The sequence below is a fragment of the Monodon monoceros genome, unplaced genomic scaffold, assembly GCF_005190385.1.
Source record: "Monodon monoceros isolate NGI ecotype Baffin Bay Population unplaced genomic scaffold, NGI_Narwhal_1 Super_Scaffold_6, whole genome shotgun sequence".
Classification (NCBI taxonomy): domain Eukaryota; kingdom Metazoa; phylum Chordata; class Mammalia; order Artiodactyla; family Monodontidae; genus Monodon; species Monodon monoceros.
Genome location: NW_021703783.1, coordinates 42371537 through 42390375, shown reverse-complemented (window position 1 = coordinate 42390375; position 18839 = coordinate 42371537). Strand labels below are relative to the sequence as shown.

The window sequence follows — 18839 nt, the reverse complement described above, 5'->3', positions numbered from 1 at the left end:
TCATCCTATCTAGATCATCAGATCCTCCTACTGAAGACGGTGTATGGAGGACAAAAGCTCATCCCCAGGAAGGTCTCTTCCCAGCTGGGGCCCAGGAGCCACAGAATCAGCAGCTGCAAGGCACCGGAACAAGTAAACAAGATGGGTCCCCGCCCATTGACAATTCTGCTGCCCAGGTGCCACCTGGTGGTGATAAGCAGTAAGTGGGTAACACGAAAAAGGATGGCCATTTGTTAGAGGAAGTGTCTAAGCGAGGAGAGCACTTAGACTTCCTGGTTTTGCAATCTGCATTTATATGTGAACTACAGCTGCCTCCCAGGGTTGGATGTGGTAATCTGGTCCCAGCCTACTCTCCAAGATGGAAGGGGCAACGGGATTTGAGGAAACTTCCTCTGTATTATTCCTTGTAAGTTACTGGAAAGTAGTGGTCCCATTGCTGGATGGCTCTCTATCATTAGAACTTTCTTATGCCAAGTCTGGAGTCAGACTGCCTGAAGAGATTCCTAGTTCCATTCCTTACGAGTTGTGGAGACTTGGGTTGATTACCCTCTTTAAGTCTTTCTCCTCTGCAAAACAAGTATAATAATAATGCCCATTGTGTCAGTGAAATATTGCATGTAAAGTGCCTAACACAGTACCTTGGTTTATATTAAGTACTCACATGTTAGCAATTTTTCTAGAACTCTCTGCTATTTTCCTATGCAGCAACACAGGACCTTTTTCTCCATAAGGTAGCCCTTCATATATCTGAAGACATCTATTGGGTCAACCCTCAGTCTTCTCTTGCCAGTTTTTTTCAGATACCCCACTGGTTTGCCAATGGCCCTCTGCAAAAACTATTTAGAAGAACACACAATACTTTAGAACTGGTTCCACTCAGATAGACGTGGTAGAACTACTATATTTACAATGCACAACTATGGTTCTTTTACCCTTACGGAGTTTCTAGAAAAGTACCTAGAACATAGCAGCCTCTTGATATTTATTAACTGACATATTATGAAGAATAAGATTTTAATTTTTTGCAGCCAATTGGAAGTCCCATGTTGTTCTCACATGAATTATTGCTAATATAGATCTCTGCATTTGTTTCTCAGATAGGCTCAAGCAATTTTTAGAGGGGAGGTCAGTCAGTCCAAATTGACCCTTTGGATTAATTTAGTCAATACAAGTTACAGACACTTTCCATATTACTTAGTGTTTCCTTGTGTTACTGTTGGTAACTGGGCTTTTCATATTTTTATACAATTAAAAAAAAAAACCATAGCCCTTGGGTATATCACTAGAGACTAGAGATTTCTCTAACATGAATGTGCTAGTCAACATTTACTAGGCACAAATGTTCAGTTTTGATTCCATCAAACTCTACTGTTAACTGACCCATAATTATTCTCTTATCTGCAATGACTTAGCAGGTGAGAAAGAGGAAAGCAGTTCCTGACATCTGGGAGCTGGCCTGACACAGCTAGGCTTTGGAATTATTAGGATCTGACCTGGGCTCACAGGTACTGTTGGACACAATCTCACAAAACACCAATATCAGACAAAACTACTCAGTGACTGTGATGAAGTGAGGCAAAAAACAAGATCACTTCACAATTTTGTTTAAGCACTAGACAAGGTCAGTGTGCAAACCACAAAACACCAAACGCCCCCCTCTCCCAGCTAATGCAGCTTCAGCTTCACTTTAGTCTGCCCTTTTTCTAGAGAAGATAAAGATATGCAATTATAAAATTTTCCCTGCTTCCCTGACAGCACTCAATTTAGAGTGAAGCTCCACTTCCTTAAACCTTCCCCCAACTCACTTAATGAAGTTCAAGTCCTGTAGGGTCCTTCCTAACACCCTCTTGCAAGACACACCGTGGTTCCAAACGGCATCCTCTCTCCATCACTGCAATGAGCATTAAACCCAACTTGTTCAATTGCAGGTGTATTCCTGGTGGTCTTTAGCTGGAGCACATTAATAAAGTACATACGACATCTACAGTTTCCCAAATCTATCTCTTTAGAGATACTTGGCAAAAAAATAATAAAGTTAGCTTGTCAGGGTTTGGCTAGGATGAATTCATGTTGATATCTATGATCACATTTGTCTAAATGCTCATAAACCATCTCTTTTAATAAACCAGAATTGTGCCAGAAAATCAACATTAGGCTTATCAATGTGTGGTTTTTAGAATCCACAAACAATATTTCAGTATTTGCCCATTTTTAGTCTTTCGTGCTGCAGCGCCGCCCCCCCCCCTTTTTTTAAATGACTGGCCTTAACCTAGCCTACCATCTCCAACCCCAGGTGTAACCTGAGTGATCAACCAGACAAGAGAGCAAGAGGTAGCAGCAGATATTATGGGGAAAGAACAAACCAGGATCACTCTCTCTACCCCCAAATCCACTGTCCCATAGAGTAGACACTTGAGTTGTTTCCCCTCCATCAGCCATGAGCTGAGGAGGAACTGAGGTTTGGCTACTGAGATCCTTGGCCTTACTCTTAATTGGATTTAAAACCTCTGTGGTTCTATGTGGAGGCAGGGGGAAGGGACGAACCCTGAGGCTTGTGTCCCCAGAAGAACTCTCTTTTCCCCAGCACCTCTTAAGCCTTGAAGGCTTAAGGCACTGGTGACTGAGGAAGGGATGGGGTAGGAGTTACATCAACTGCTGTCAACTCAGAGAGCAACTGCCACCTGCCCTGCTCTGTTTGAATAAGGGAAGGATCTGTCGATACATATCCCATTCCCATTTCCCAGCACATCCACCCTTCTTAGTACCTGCCCCCAAATGACCCTAGGAGCCCTGGTTACTAAGGCAACCTGGGAATAGTTCCTGCAGATAGAAACCAAAACAGATGGGACTATTTTTAAACAAGACTAGGTGGCTCCAATGTTTTTACCTCACAACGTACCTTCCCCAAAGCCCCATCTGATCTTGTTCTGGGTCCCTATCCTTCTTCACTGGCCTCCATCCATCCTTACCACTATGTGAGAGTGGGGTCTTTATTTCATTTTGGCGGGAGATCTATTTACTGCTCCCATCTTCCACACAGAATATCTAAGCAAGTTTTCACTGCCTCCATTTGTTAAAAATATATTTTTTTATTTCTTTGGAACGTGGTGGGCCCTGCCCTATGGATGTCCAGGCCAAGACAAGGTAATGAATGCTCCCCTAGTCTTTGGGCTGGAGTACTATGGTCCCCGCCTTCCCATGGGCCCAGGAGCAGTTCCTGTATTGTCCAACTCAGCTAGGCCCCAAATTGTCTGAAGGCTCCTATCAGGCCTTCTCTCCTGGCCACCCACTTCCCAATCTTTCCTGGCTTCCCCTCTGGGCAGGGTATTTTTTTCTTCCAAAGCCAGTGCTGGAACCTGTGCTGTGCAGAAGCTGTGCAGAAGAGAGGACAAGACCAACGATGTCCCCCAAATTCCCATCAGAGAACACACAACCCCTCAGTCAGTCCTTCCTCTGCTAGCTTCAGTCTGCACTCCTATGCAAGCCCCCTCTGTGAGGCTGGAAGATGGACAAGAGGACCCTCATAAAAGGGAGGTGAGAGAAAACACACCAACCCAACCCCTGCTCAGAAGCAAACTCCTGTAGTCTCTTGTCCTAGTTCATGAGTGAGCCCTTTGGACAGGGCCTGGGAGGGCTAGGCGAGTGGGTAGGTAAGGGCCCCTCGACCCCAGCCCTGGGAGGCTATACCAGGGGAATGTCCATTAGCCCCATCAGTGTGGCATGGCTGTGATACGCATGCTCTGGGAGGCGATGGGGTAAGTCACCATGGGAGTGGTGGTGTGGCTCATTGTGATTCCTGCCAAGGGTTGGGCCATCGATACAGCCACAGGAGCCACAGATACAGCCACAGGAGCCATGGAGACAGGTGGGGGTGCCATTCCCTGGGCAATTGTTTGAGCCAGAGCAGCCGACAGTGGCGTGATCTCTGGGTTCAAGTGTGGGGGTGGGGGTGGTGGAGCGGCAGGCGGTGCAGCATTAGCTGGGGGAGCGGCTGGAGCTCCCGCGGGGGCCACCAGCTCTTGCTGGGACACGGGGCGAGGCTGTAGAGCCTGGCTGCTGAGAGTAGTGTGAGTCTGGGCGATGCCATGGTTAAAAGTGGCGACAGTGCCCACGGTGGGGGCCAGAGTCTGCTCAGTTGCTGGTGCAGTGGAGCTCAGGGTCATGACCTTAGCCTGATTGCGGAACTGGGCATTTTGTTCCAGCAGTACCTCGTTGGTGGCCAGAAGGTTGCTGACCTGCTTCTTTAGCTCCTCTACCCGCTTCCTGAGCATGGCATTCTCTTCCTCTAGTAGCCTGCACTCCACCCCTCGGGGTGGAGCCAGGCTGTATTCATATGATTCAAAATGGGGGCCATCTGGGGGGCAGCATCCACCTCGCCGGCGCTTGGGGCCTGGCTCATGGTCCTCAAAGCCCCTGTCAGGGAGGTCGTAGATATCATAGAGGTCATGACGTCGTCCTGGGGGAACTGGGCCTGTTGAGCCCCCACCACCAGCACCTCCTCCACCTCGGGCATCAAACTCAAAATCCCGCTGCAAGTGACGGAACTTGCACTTGGCGCCTCTCTGGCAATCACCCTTGAGAAAGTCACGGCAGATAGGGACCTCCTCCTTCCCATTTGGTAGGTCAGCTGGTGAAAGGCCCAGGCCGGCTGCCACTTTCTGCCTCAGCCGAGGGGGCAGTTCTCCTGTCTTCTTATAGCCATCCTCATCCTCCTTGGAGCCATGGATGAATCGGCAGTTTGGGCGGCTACACTCCTTGTTCTGGAAGTCATGGCAGAAGATGAACTCGTTTTTGCTCACCCCCAAGTTGGACACCTCACTCATGTCCGGATGGCGATAGCGGCAACGCTTGCCTCGCTTGCACACATTCCTCAGGAAGTCTCTACAGATAGCATCTGAGCTGGCCCCGCCACTGCCTGCCCCTGTCCCACTGGCCTCCTCGCTGCCACCGCCTCCAGGGCCTCCACCGCTGCTCCCAGTGCCGTTGGCATAGCTGTCCCGGTCAGGCATCCTGGTCCCCCCCAACTCAGGGCTTTCTTCCTTTTCTTGCCACCCTTGGTGACTGCTAGGAAAGAGGAGAGCTGTGTCAAACAGGAGTCCTCCAGTGGGGCCAAACTCTTGCTGACTGTACGGCAGGCAGTCCAGCAAGAGGCAGGCCAGAGGCATAATGGCTCTGGAGATGGAGAATCTAACGGATAAGAATTCTGCCTGGACTGGCTGGCTTGTCAGAATTCTTGCCCAGGCCCTGTGCACCTGGTCTAGGTCAGAATGATTCACACTTGCCTGGCTGTCGGAGGGAAGGAGCTGGGGTGAAGTTACCTCATCTCACTAATGGTGATATGCCAAGGAGGGAGCAGGGAGAGAACAGTGTTGGATTTTATTTCCCCTTCTGAACTGACCTTATTAAAGTTGTGGAATCAAAATTAAAACAGCTGTTGGTGTCTCATTAGGCTAAGAGGAGACTGGGAACAGTGGCTAAGATAAGCTGCTGAGCTACTAAGGGCCGTGGATAATGGAGTACTGGTGACATTACTTCCCTGACCCCCTCTTCCATGGGATCTCAGGTGAGGACTCTGTGAAGTATCAGATCTCTAGACCTCAGGAAATCCTGAGTAAAAAGACTGGTATCACCAGCTTTACGGCAATACCTAAACCTGTCATTTTTTGGTATTCTCTCCCATATTACCATTATTCTCAACTCTAGGGTGGTCAGCCCCCTCCCCCTCCATTTCAGGGGAAGAGTTCTACAGCTGGAATCTCTACTTATAGACCTCAAAAGGACAAAACCATTTGTGGCAAGATCAAGGCAATAAGAAGGAGTTACTTTCACAGGAACAAGTGACCTTTCTTTCCCCATTCTATACCCCTCCTATCCCTCCATCGGAAGATCCCACTGACATCAAACCACACCATTCCTTGCCCTATAAAGATGCTCTTTACTTACAGACTCTATAAAAGCTTTTAAAGTCTCCTCTTTCCCAAAAGAGCTCATGAACGTCAGTCCACTGCCCTGGTTCTAGCGCTGTCCTCTCCCCACCGCCAACAAGACTAGGAGTCCCTGCTACCACGTGTCTGACCTCCTAAGCCTTTCCTAGCCTTTTCAGGCTCCCCCTGCTGTTCAAATAGGGAACCTTCATATTGTTTCCCCTTGAGTATAAGGGAATCTTTCCAATTTCTTTGGCCTTGACCGCCCCCAACCACCCGGTTCATTGCCTTGACTTTGCCTTCAAGGCAAAATGAACCCTAAAATGAACCGACTAGGTCACAGGCCAGAGTTGCAAGAAAATCTGTAAAAGAGGGGTCATCTTCCTCCAAAGGGAGGTAGTCTCAGAAAGACAGAAAAAATCAAGGAAAAAAGAGTGGGAAAAGAGAAGACACAAATTTTCACTAAAGGGAAATGACCTGAAAAATAAATGGCATCTATCCAAGCCTGACCCGTGTTACAAGTCCCACCAGAAGCAGATAATCATAACTGATATTCCTCCCCACCCAACTTTCCCAGGATTGTTTGATACCTGAGGTAGCTCAGGTGAAGTCCGGGGCTCCTGTGGGTCTCCACCTCCACATCACTGCTGGGTTCTGAACAGGAGAAAAACAGAGACTTGGGTGTGAGACGGGGTAAGAATGGAGAACTACGGGGTGGTTGTTATAAGAATGAAGTCTGACAAAATGGCAAGAGCTCTGGGCACGTCAAGATTTCCTTAGGATTCAAATTGAACTTCCCCTGTCAAAGGGAGAAGCTGCCAGTAAGAAGAGAGTAGTAAGGAACAGAACTAATTTGGAGAGCCTAGGAGGACGGGTTGGAAAACCAGCCCTAAGTGAACAAAGGGTGAGGCGCACCCCGTCTCAAGGTGAAGGAGGATGTGGGATCAAAGCCCGGCCTAGGGTTGGGGTTAGGAACTCCGAACAGGGAGCCGTGCAAGGGCAGCGACTGACAGTGCAACGGGATGGCGGATTAGACTTGAGGGCGGTGACTGTGACGCTTCTCAACACCCCAGAGTTTGCGAAAAAAGTCCTAGGAGTTTACCGCAGCATGTCTCTAGCCTGGCAGGTTCTGTATAGTGTCGCCGGAGCTCAGCCGGGGACCAGGTGAATAGGACATTAAAGGGAGCACTTAGTGAAGCGGGGAAGGGGACTCCAGGTGACATCAAGCAGAGGGGATGGGCAGGGCTGTGACGTCACAGAGCTGGCGTTTGCTCGCGAAGCGGGGTCAGTCAGAAAAGGGACTCGGCCCTGATACGTGAGGAAGAGCCAAGTCGGTCCTGGGGGGCCTTGTGTAGCCCGGCCGAGCCCAGCCGCTGGGCCGGCCCCGACTCCTCCCCTCCGGGCGCGGCCTCCACCTAAGTCTCCCGCCTCCCTCACCTGCCGCCGCCGCCGTAGTTGCTGCTGCCGCCTGCCGGTCCTCTAGCTTCGACAAAGAGCCGCCTACCCTATCGCCCTTCCGCTTCCTGCGGAAGAAATGACACTCTAGCCAGCAGACCCGGAACCACACTCTATGGTGTGCGAAGTACTTGCGCAACAAGCCGCAGGAAGTTCCCAGCAAGCTTTGCGTGTCACCATGGCAACCTGACCCAACAGCCAAGAGCCCCCAAAACGAGACTTTGTAATGCAGGCCTAGACAAGGGAGGAGGGGAACCACTTTTTGCCCCTATGCCCGCGAAATCAGCTTGAAAACTCTCCCTGACGTAACATCCTTTCCAGGAAGTAAGGGCCACCCAATGCTCCAGCAGCTCTGAGGGCCAGAACCCCCACACCCGACTTGCAGCCTAAGGAGCTTGCTTGACTTCTTCTACATCACGGGGTAGAGAGGTCGACTGTACTGGCACGGAATCCCCATCCAATGGAACCATAAAAACCACATAACACACAAGACGAATTTTTTTCTTCAGCTAGGACAGCAAAAGATATGATTTATTGTTACATGTTACATTCAGCCACAACTGAGAACAGAACTAGTCCAGTATGTCAAAGGTCCAGGGCAAAGGGCCAAAAGGGGCCGTTTTGATACGAGCAAGGTGGGTCTCTCAAAGGCGGTCGAGGCGATCAGAATGGCCATCGATGTTCCAGATCCACTGAGACAAATTCTAGACAATAGGCAAGCAGTCCAACAATTTGTACCAGCGTCCCTGGCCTCTGGCTTCCCTTGTTTCTGCTCCTGTGGCTTCCATGGGTGTACAAGTTTACTTGGACCTCTGCCTCATCTTTCTTCTTTTGCGCTTCAGCCTGAAAACCAGACGTAAGAATACACCTCCTGCCCACAAACCCGAGTTCAGTCTTTCCCTCCCATTTTACATCTAGACACAATACAAGGGACGGGTAAAATGAACAATACGATGCTACCGTCTTGTGTCCCAACTCCTGGCTTTGGCCAGTCAATGCTCATAACGTTTTTCACCTAAAGTTGTTTTAGATTTCTAAACCAAATGTTCCTCCCAAGTTTTATGCAAGGCGCGCTCCACTTCCCCCCTCCTGTACTGGAAACGTTTCAGCATACCTGCGCATTCGCTTCTTCCTCCACTGGCAACCGATCATAACCAGAGGCAGAGAATAAAACAAGGTATCATTAGTTTTAGTAACAAGTTTAGGCAGGGATATGAAGACCATTATATGAGTAACCACATCAACAATTTGGACTCCCACCCGGATCCCAGACGTAAAACCCCGAATCCCGCATGCGCTCTTCTACTCCCGCCCTCTCTCGCACTCCCAGCCTCTCTCACCACAGCACTTACCCACCATTTCCTTTGCTTCTCCCCAAACTATCCTTCCTCTCCCAACATATCCTGGGCACCCTTGAGAACCCAGCGATCCCGGAACGATGGCGGACTTCCCTTGCCAAGGTCTACCCCCACAATCGCCAATTCTTAACAGCCTCAGATCACTGCCAAGGATTGCTTACCTTCGCTCTCATGGCGCGGAGGTTTCTACGGAGAAAGAAAAAAAGTCTGCAGTTAGTTTGCTATAACGATGGTAAGTGCAGAGATCAGATGTTAGTGGATTGTACTCGGAATCCGAACACAGCAGCACAGACACTCACCTCCGAAGATGGCGCTAAGGCCGAGAGAGGGCTAGCGGCCCGCCTACGGATATTTCATGGAACGCTCATTGTCGTCATTTCCGCTGTCTCGCCCTGCCCCTAGGGGCGGGGCTGCCCGAGGGGAGTAACAATAGGTTTCGGCCTTAGGTACCTGAGAAGTGATTGAATTAGGAAAGTTCTGTTGGAAAACAGTATTTTGAGTTTGAGTTACAAAATTCCCCTTTCCCCAGTTTTATTATGAGTATACTGTATTATTTAAATATGAGCACATATTTCCAATAAGAGACCTAGAGGTGCAAACGAGCAAAGGGCAGCTACTTCCGCCTTCCCTCTCATTGCTTCATGGGAGTTGCAGTTTGCTGGCGATATCCTCCATTTTACTATGGATAGGTGCAGATTGAACAAAAACTCCTGGTTTGTTTACTGGTTTACCTTATTTTCTGAACTAAATTGCTGCAGGGAGATTCGATCTTGGAACTTACAAAGGTCCTAAGATTTCAGAACATTGAAAGGATGTAAAGTGAGGAGTCGAGAAAGCTGTTATACTACAGAGAACTTTGTAACTATCGAAGATAAACTCTTTTCCTAGCCAAGTCCGGTCTTTCTCTACAATGCCTGAGGCAGATTGTCACTATATTCCTGGCCACGATGCATCTTGTTCAGAAAATACTTAAGTGATTCTCCTTCTGCATAGGGTGAAGATCAAATCAATGGACAGAGGGGAAGCAAGATGAGCTACACATTTCTTTAGGGCAAGAATGGTACTTGGTGGCAAGACAACTTCCCAGTCTCACGGTATGGTTAGGTCAGAAGTACCCGGAAAAGACACCCAAAGATTTGGCTACAGTTATGAAGGATGAAAGAGAACTCTTCATCATACAGACTTCACCTTATTCACTGTAAGATACGGTACGGCTTGTTATAATCCCTTTTTTAGTGGTTTCCCTTTATAAAATTTCACTTTTTAGCTCTGGAAAAACAAGGTTTCTAAATTTAGGGCCCTTGTTCCAAGTGCCTAAGCGGTTCTAGTATTGTCACCAGCAGAAGGTAATGTGTTTGAAAACAAAAAACCCCAGGATTATTTTTATATCAAATCCACTGGGATCTCACCTGTTGATCGCCCACTGTCTGTAAGTTCTCATGAAGGGATGTGTTCAGTTTCACTCAGCATAGTATCTTCAGGTCAGCAATGCCTCATACGTAAGAAGCTCTAATACAAATTACCCATCCAATCTCAGGCTGGCCCTGAAAAATTGCGTAACACTAAACGCATTCTTCCTGGCTTCCTAAATCAAGATAATCACTTGCATACAGTGTTCTTACTTTTTGCAGTAAACATTAATGTCCTGAACAGTGTCGGCAGCAAGGTTTATGTTTTTACGTCAGAAAACTAAATCACAAACTCCCATAGAAAGCATACTCTTTTCAGAGAACTCAGGATTTATGTCCCCCCAACTCAAGGTATTCCTTGTTTTAGAAAGGTAAAATATGGCTATAGAAAACTGGTTCCAGGGACTTCCCTGGCAGTCCAGTGGTTAAGATTCCATATGGGTTCAATCCCTGGTTGGGGAACTAAGATTCTGCATGCCAAACAAAACAAAACAAAACAAAACAGGTTCCAAATGATCACTTCAACTCACACTCTCCCACCGCCATCAAATAAGAGCAGCAAACAAAGACACATGATTATGAGCAAATCCAAATTTATTTTAACGCCATGTCATTTTCAATGTGTTTAAAAACCTTGTAAGTTAGCAGGAGCCCTAGTTCCCTGGGACAGCATGCCAGAGGTACTGAAATTCGTCAACTTTCTCTCCAAACCCCTAGCAATTCATCCAAGTCCACAGCTTCAGAAAGCCAGGAGTATTGTCTCTTCAATCAGTCTGCTCCTCTGGTTCCAGGTCTTTCTTTCAAGAAAGGGAGGTCAAAATATTTCAAACAGGGAACAAAACCACAGTGGAGCTTCCGACTCAAGTTTCTAAGATAGAGCAAGGGAGGAATCCCACTGACTCCAAAGAAATGGACATGGTTGAGATGGATTACTTCTTTACAGCCTGTGGAGGGGGAAAAAAATGTCCTGCAGAACAAAATTGACTACAAAGATTTACAAATGAGGATCCATTTGATAGATGAGAATCCCTTGGTAAACACAGGCTCCAGCTCCTAAAAATGGGAGGGGCCTGACTAGACAGCCTGGATCATAAAAGGAATCTGCCACATGTGAAGAACAACAGTCTGAAGAATAGCTCCTCTATTTTGAGCCCTGATAAAATACTTGGGGAGAGTAGGAAAAGAGAGAGGAACAAGCCCCAACAGATGGGTAAATGCTGACACTGGAGTGGTATAAAAAAATTTCAGCTGAGTTTTTAGTGGTGGTGGCTACTTTAGCCTCTTCCCCGTTCTGTTGTAGGGTCATAAACCTCGACCAAGCAGAGAATAGTAGAAAAAGGCTAGAAAGAGGGGCTTGAAGACGATGGATTTTGACTCCTGATTTTATTCAATTTCTCTTTTCTATTTAAAGTAGTCTTCGATGGCTGGGAAGCCTGGCCTCCCAAGACCAGAGTCAGTTGGAGCTGGTTGTTGTTGGAAGGGGGCTGGGTTGGGGGACTGGGACGAGGACAGGGAGACCCCGCTCTGCTGGTGGTCCTGGGTGGAGAAGACGAACTGCATTTCACAGAGCCTGGGGTGTGGTGGGAAGGGGATGAGGCAGGAGTGGCAAGCTGGGGGGATGGGACCCACCTCAGTCCCCAGCTTCATTTTCTTCTAAAGTTTCCCCACTGGTGGCATTCTCTGCAGTCTTAGAGGCCTACATTCATGGAAAGGAGAGGGAGAAGACATGTCAGTTTCCAACAACTTAGGGTAGTGTCTGGGGGACCAAGGACAAAAATATCCTAATTCTCTAGGTCAGGGCTGAGACGGGGAGAAATAAGGACATACAGAAATCTATACACCCACCATGACCCAGGAAGGTGGAATAAAGAGGGATCAGGTTCACCCTGCCAGAGAGGGATGACTGTAACGAACCTTCTTTTTTTTCTTTTTCTGGGTTTTCCGACTTGCCGAACTCTGGAGGAGGGCCTGGAACATATAGAAGAAGGAAAACAAATTTTGAGGAATGTGGAGCAAACACCAAGTGCTACTCTCAGCACTGTAGCTCTCTTCAGGAGCTTCCCATCACTTATTCCTCACTCCCAAGACAAGTGCCACGTGCCCGCCCCTTTCCATCCCACACTAACCTTGAGCTCTGCATCCTGGACCTCCATCTCAGACTTATAAAGGTCAGGCTCAAAGGGACCACTGGTTATCCGCATGGGGCCATTGGGCATAAGCAAAACTGTAAATTTAAACTGGGCAACAAATTCACCTATGAGAGAAACAAAGTATTTTGATAAAATGTTCCCCTGTCATCCATCCTCTTTTCTGTGAGCTATAGGGAGGAGGGGACCATAATCAGGGGCTCCAAAGTACAACTCTCTTCTTAGAACTCACCCTCCTTCTCATAGAGAACATTAAATGGTTGTAGCAGTTCATGTTTGGCGCACTCCACCACACCCATGCGGGCCTTCTTCTCATCTTCAAATGCTCTGGGGAGGGAGAGACAAATTCAGGTATCCTTATCTCCTTATCATGTCTTACCATTTTGCTCATGTTTTTAAATAACTCCTACCCTCAGGCAGAAATCATGCGTAGGATTGCTTTTTTACACTACCTTCTATGAGAGGGAGATGGCAGAGGGGAGAAGGCATGCACACAGGCTGGAGCTACAAGTCTAGGCAGGAGAGGAGAGAGAGGGAGGGAAAGGTGGGGGAAGGAAGAGTGCTCCTGGGGGCTTCCCTGGTGGCACAGAGGTTAAGAATCCGCCTGCCAATGCAGGGGACACGGGTTCGAGCCCTGGGCTGGGAAGTTCCCACATGCCACGGAGCAACTAAGTCCTGGCACCACAACTACTGAGCCTGCGCTCTAGAGCCCGCGAGCCACAACTACTGAAGCCCACGTGATTACAGCCCGTGCTCCGCAACGAAGAGTAGGCCCTGCTCGCCGCAACTAGAGAAAGCATGCGTGCAAGGAAGACCCAATGCAGCCAAAAATAAATAAATAAAATAAATTTAAAGTAAATAAATAAATAAAAAAGAGTGCTCCTGGGTGTGTGGTCTGTGGGTCAGACTGGTTCCAAGCCCTGAGCTTGGAAGTGCAGTAGTACCTTAAAGTAAAAGGCATGGCATCAAAACGCCTTTCAACCTCACTGAAGAAGGCACGAGAAGTTTTCATTTTCAGGCCATACTGCTTAGAAGGGTCTCTTTTGTAAATGGTGGTTCTCTGTCCTGCATCCTTGGCCTAAAAAAGATCACATTTTGGTCTGGTGCTCTTGGAACACACCCTCAGCACCACCCCCCCCCCAGCTCGCTCTGGTAAACATTCCTCACCTTGCCCTCTCCTGAGCTGACGAGAACATCCACAGCATATACTTCATGTACCTCAAATTCAACTTTCTCATGGTCCTTCCTAAAAGGAACAGAAAGGGAACCATAAAGAGCAATAAGTAATTCCTGGAGTTTAGAGTAGATAAGATTAGCCTGGAGTATGGAAGGATAAATTCATGAGTAGTCTGGTATGACAGAAGGTACAGGGTGGGATACAGGGTACCTACTTCTGCTGGTCTGTGGGATTCTGGATAATGGTTTTCTCTCCATCGATGACATGCTGCTTCAATTGGTGTGACAGCATACCTGCAGATTGGACAAAGTCTATGGTACCACTCACCTAGAATCCCAAAAGGTTTCCAACCCACCCACCCAAGTAGAATCATGGAGCAGACAATGAGAGCAAAGTGCCTGGCTATGGAAACACAGGGCACTGAGGTTTTTGGCTTGGATTATGTCAGGGCCAAGATGGATCCTCAAGGGAGCAAAAGTCTTAATTCTGCAAAACCACTCATACTTAGACCCCCAACCCTACTATCTGAGGTCTCACCTTCTATTGGTGTGCAATTAAATGAGTGGGCAACTTTGTTCCAGGCTTCTGTCACTTGTGTGTTCTAGAAGTACAAGATCAAATAAAAGATAAGATACACGGGCTAGTAAGTTGTCTACCATGAGAACAAGAAGCATAAAAGAACTGAGAGATCTAATATCCTCAAGCAAGTGCAATGATTCTCATTGGTTTTTCATTTCATAGGCCCTATCATCCCTACAACCTAGAAATTACATTTGCATACCATTTTACAAAGCACTTTCATGAAGATGGTCTACTTAGATAACGATTCTCTAAGGTGAATAGTGCAGATCTACAACCCAATCTAGAGGAGGAAACTGAGGCTCAGAAAGGTTACATGATTTGCCCAGGGTTAAACCAGTTAACCAAAAGAACCTGGTATAAACCCAGGTTTTCTGACCATAGTGTTTAGTCCATTATACCTGGAATTCTAACCTGTTGAAAGGGTATAGAAACTCTTTTTTACATGGATGATCTCAATCTTCACAGCCATGTGATAATAAGGCACAATTTAATTTTCCCCACTTTACAGATGAGGAAATTTGAACTTGAAGTTATTTAAAATCAGTATGGGGGGGCAACAGGGTGAGAATCCAGAAAGTCTAATGTCACAGCTAGACAACAGCCACTATATTAACAGTACCTTTCAGTGAAAAGACACAATATAAATAATTAAAAGACACAGTATATAAATAATAAAAATAATTAACGTGCAAAATAATAATAGCTGACACAAGGGCTTACTATGTGCCAAGTACTGTTCAAAGTGCTTTATGGTAGCTCTATGAAGTAGGTACCACTGTAAGAAACCTACAACAGAGGTCTAAGTAAAAATGATGCAATTAAGTTACAATGGGGACAAACTGATGAAAAGTGTAAAGAAGAGAGCACAGAAAAAAAGAGGATGCTTTAAGTATTGAACAGGTCTCTGAAATCTAAGTGTTAGAGAAAAATCTCCATTAATAGTCTAACACACTAAATTGTATGAATTCATGAGCAGTTTATGATCCCTGGGCTTCCTAATATTGTCTTGCAAGGGGCTTTGGCCTCTTTGCCACCAATTTACTGGTACTATTATGATTTTTGTTTTATAAGCTTTTAAAATTGAGTTTTAAAACTGTGGTATCTGTGTTTTATTGTAAGCTCTCTATCTCAAATTATTTTGGGGAAAGATGCACATCCAAAATATGAAAAAGGATCTCTATAGGCTCCATGAGAAAGGGACCACATATCCCCTTACACTTAGCACGATACCATCTAAGGTAGGCACTCAGATTTAACTGCTCTTTGGTATTACTCTTTAATTCCTGCTTCTTCTCTTTCAGTATAGAATAGCTGTAGATGCCTAATGCATCTTTGGCTCTAACAAGCTTTGGAGTTGGACTCAACAGCTTACCTGGTTTCCAGGTTTGACCAGGCGTAGGGCAGCTTCAGCACAAAGGTGAGCTGCCTTAATGACATCTGCTTTCCGCCCTGTTACTTGGGTCCCCTGTAGATAAGGAAATGCAGTGAGTGCCTTCCTGGAAAGCTCTTTAACACAGCTGGTCTTTCAGTTAATATCTGTTTGTGTCCATTACGCAGCCAGTGGTCAGGAGAGAAAACACCCTTTCCTCTTTCATTTCTCTAAATACTCTCTCAAAACTTGCGTGGTGGTGGGGCTGGGGATAAGAAGCAAGCAGCAGTGCGCCCTCCCCCACTCCCCACTGGCTGAACAGCGTTCAAAGTGGTCCACCTACCAGAGCTACATCAACCACAAAAGTGTGAGCCACATTAGCGATGAAGCCATCCACATGGACCCCAAGGTCGCTGAAAGGCAAGAGCAGAGTACAGCATTAGCAACTGGCACTACTGTGAATGCTTAGGAAGAAGACAAGTGCTCTAAAATAGTTTAAGCTTACATTTTTACCAAGTCACCTTCCTTGAGAATATAGTCCTGGTCGCTCTTCAAAGGGGAGAAGTGACATACACAGTTATTTACTGAAATGCTGGTGGGAAAGGCAATACCTGTAAAGAGACAATCAGCCTTACTGCCTTGCTCACTCTCTTGGAGCCCTGTTGCCCCTCAGAAAGATGAGTGGATTTTCTTCAGGGTCTTGCTTAAGTTTGATCAGTTTGGATTGGGTGGGAAACTGCTTGAATCCCCCTTGCCATTCCAAATTTCCAAATATCTCAACGAGTGCTGGGGTAGGGGTTGCATCATTACAATAAAACAAACAGGACTGAATAAGGGTCAAACTTAGGAAATTCGTGGGGGATTGTTTTTACCTTTCTTCATTTCTTTTTCTTTTTTGAAAATCTTCCCTGTCTCTTCCATTATCATGGCATCACCTTTCTCACACAGGCTCAGTACCGACACACCTGAACAGGATGCTTCCACCAAAGACCGAAGTACCCCTGGGAACAGAACCCCGTATCAGTCCTGCATGTGTTGTCTAAGTTACCATCCAAGAAACACCTAGAAGTTGGACTTAGAGTTTCTAATATTCCCTAGTGCCATTGCTCAAAGGATGAAAGAGGGAATAAGTTTTGTCTCTTGCAATGTACCTCCCTATAATCTCGAAATCTCTACCTTCCTTTCCTGAAATAAAAAAGCCAACACTCCCTTTCCTCCCTTATATAGTGTGACAACTGGGTATGCACCATCTGTCTCCTTAGGCAAGAGAGACTTTCAAAGATGGTATCTGTGGTGTGGTAGGACAGGATTATGAACTTTAAGGGGGTTCTCACCAAGGTATCCAACATACATGCAAAGCAGCCTGGAGGAAATCTATAGGCGTCAGGGACAACAGGAAGGTAGACATGCAATTGCTGACTCTAAGCTGATGCACTGTTAAATGCTACCTTCTTCCCTTCCCAGACACCCCAATTAGATGTTAGTAATCCCAATTTATGTAGACTTATTTCTTCAAATAACAAGTCAAGGAGACTTAAACTAAGGTCCCTGGGCTTCAGCAAGCTCTGCTTTTAGCAGGTTTCAAACAGGTATGTGACCCAAAAGAGTTTCAAACTGGTATCTGGAATCACAAGTGCCTCAGAAGTTATAAACTGCAAGAGGGAAAAAATTTTTTTTCTGATTCAAACCACTACATGTCCATTATGTTATAAAGCATTGTTTTGTTCACCGGATACCCTCTCCGTGGCCCATCCTGGACTTCAGATTTGATTTCTGTGATCCAAGTTTTGGTGATTCTTTGGAAGTCTGAAAAACTCAGGTTTTCAGCCATAGGATCAAAGGCATCCTAAATGCCTATCTTTACTGTCAAAACCATTTAAAAGCCCAAAGACAAGCACTTTCTGTCCCCCTAACTGGGTTTTAAATTGGAAAGAGAGAAGTCAGAAAGTGAGACATCTGTCCAGAGTGGCAGGCAGCTACTGAGTAAGTCAGAGCACAGTCCTAATATTCTGAGATTCTAACATCAGTCCCCCCTTTAACAGTACTATTCACAGGTTTGCCTAGTTGGGGGGAGGACCTCAAAACACTCCTAAAGTTGTGAAACCCTTGAGAACAATCAAATTTGACGACTAACTAAAGCCATCTGCGCAGATTGGAGGTAGTGATGAATAACTTCGAGAACAGTGAGATACATCTCCAAGAGTTATGGGGTGCCCTCCAACGGTCCCTGAGCTGGCCCAAGAGTAGAAGGCGGCCCCCATCAAGGAAGGAGCTGAAGTAAAGAACGAAAAACTACAACAAAGCACGTGGTAGGGAAGCTGGTGTCAGGGACCACAGCGGAGGGAGCCGGCGATCCGCAGGGGACCTGGCAACACGTGCCGGCTAGGCTCCTGACGGCGGAGAGCCGCTACAAAATAGAGGGGCTCTTCCTTTTCGAGATGGCTTCGTTGCTGCCAAAATCAGAGACAGAGATCCGGACTGAAGGGTGAGGGGCAAGAGATACGCCTCGCCTCCTTACCAACCGCCTAGGGCTGGAGCCGGCCGGAGGCCCAGCTCTCCGCCCCTCCCGGCCGCCCGCTCGCCCGCCCGCATCTCCAGAGACTCCAGCCCAGGCCTAGCCTCTCAGGTCCCAGGCGTGACACGGAGCCTCCCCACCACGCCACCTCCAGCAGACCTGCGCGGGGCCCTCACTAGCCCACACTGCATGACCCCACCGCTCCAGCCCCTCAGGGGCCAGCTCAACACCGTCCCCCTTGCCCCTCCCTCCCAGCCTCGATCTCCGGACCCCTGAGGCCGCACTCACGGTTGGCAATGTCGCCCCCCATCTTATACTTGGTCACGACCAGGTCCTCGGCGATAGTTTGCTCCTGCTGCTCGTCCTCGCCCGACATCTTCCCACCACCACCACCACTGCAGCTTCGTTTCTCCTGAACCGCCGCCTCTGTCGCCCTTCCCAGCCACAGGCTGTAGCCACAGTCCCTTCGATCCGCGAGGAGAGCGCGAGCAAAAGCGCGAGCAAGCTAGGGAGCGGAGGGCGGGCGAGAGCGAGAAACTGCGAGCGCGCGGGCTGAGGCGCAGGGCACGCTGGGACAACGAGTCCCTCCTACAGCCAGCCTCTAGCCCCCCTCGCGGGCTATCAAACTACAATTCCCAGCCTGCCTTTCGCGTCCCTAAGCCAGGCCCTGGGGCCTTGCCCTCCGAGGGCCTCGCACGCCGGAATCGCCGAGCACGCTGGGAAGGGTCAGGCTCCGGCGGGAAGGCGGAGCCGTTGGAGAGCGTGAGTAGAAGCGTGGTCTCTCCCGGAAAAACCACAATCACCAGGAGCGCTGAGCGAGAACCCGTAATAGAGAGGGACGGGCTAAGAGAGAAGGGGCGGAGCTACGGCGGGGAAATGTGTTTGGAGGCTGCAGGGCAGGGT

At 47.8% G+C, this 18839-nt stretch overlaps 2 protein-coding genes across 7 annotated transcripts; both read right to left on the bottom strand.

Annotated features, from left to right (window-relative positions):
- Positions 1 to 37: 37 nt before the first annotated feature.
- ZC3H10 (zinc finger CCCH-type containing 10) lies at positions 38 to 7432 on the bottom strand. Of its 3 annotated transcripts, none has more exons than XM_029206457.1 (3): positions 7362 to 7432; positions 6515 to 6578; positions 38 to 5061 (listed from the first exon to the last, which is right to left on the bottom strand). In XM_029206457.1, the coding sequence occupies exon 3, from the start codon at positions 5007 to 5009 to the stop codon at positions 3711 to 3713; it is 1299 nt and encodes a 432-aa protein (XP_029062290.1). In that variant the 5' UTR covers positions 5010 to 5061; positions 6515 to 6578; positions 7362 to 7432; the 3' UTR covers positions 38 to 3710. The 3 variants fall into 3 exon arrangements, with proteins under 3 accessions (XP_029062290.1, XP_029062289.1, XP_029062288.1); XM_029206456.1 differs by having other exon boundaries at positions 2095 to 5064; XM_029206455.1 differs by lacking the exon at positions 7362 to 7432 and adding an exon at positions 7027 to 7174 and having other exon boundaries at positions 3070 to 5064.
- A 3092-nt stretch (positions 7433 to 10524) lies between these two features.
- On the bottom strand, positions 10525 to 18566 carry PA2G4 (proliferation-associated 2G4). Of its 4 annotated transcripts, none has more exons than XM_029206481.1 (14): positions 18225 to 18503; positions 16294 to 16422; positions 15927 to 16032; positions 15765 to 15834; positions 15425 to 15517; positions 14008 to 14071; positions 13685 to 13763; positions 13461 to 13539; positions 13238 to 13371; positions 12526 to 12620; positions 12273 to 12400; positions 12061 to 12114; positions 11776 to 11842; positions 10525 to 10943 (listed from the first exon to the last, which is right to left on the bottom strand). In XM_029206481.1, exons 1-13 carry the CDS (start codon positions 18310 to 18312, stop codon positions 11777 to 11779), a joined length of 1185 nt encoding a protein of 394 aa, XP_029062314.1. In that variant the 5' UTR covers positions 18313 to 18503; the 3' UTR covers positions 10525 to 10943; position 11776. The 4 variants fall into 4 exon arrangements, with proteins under 4 accessions (XP_029062314.1, XP_029062315.1, XP_029062313.1 ...); XM_029206482.1 differs by having other exon boundaries at positions 10525 to 10939; XM_029206480.1 differs by having other exon boundaries at positions 10526 to 11090.
- Positions 18567 to 18839: the final 273 nt, after the last annotated feature.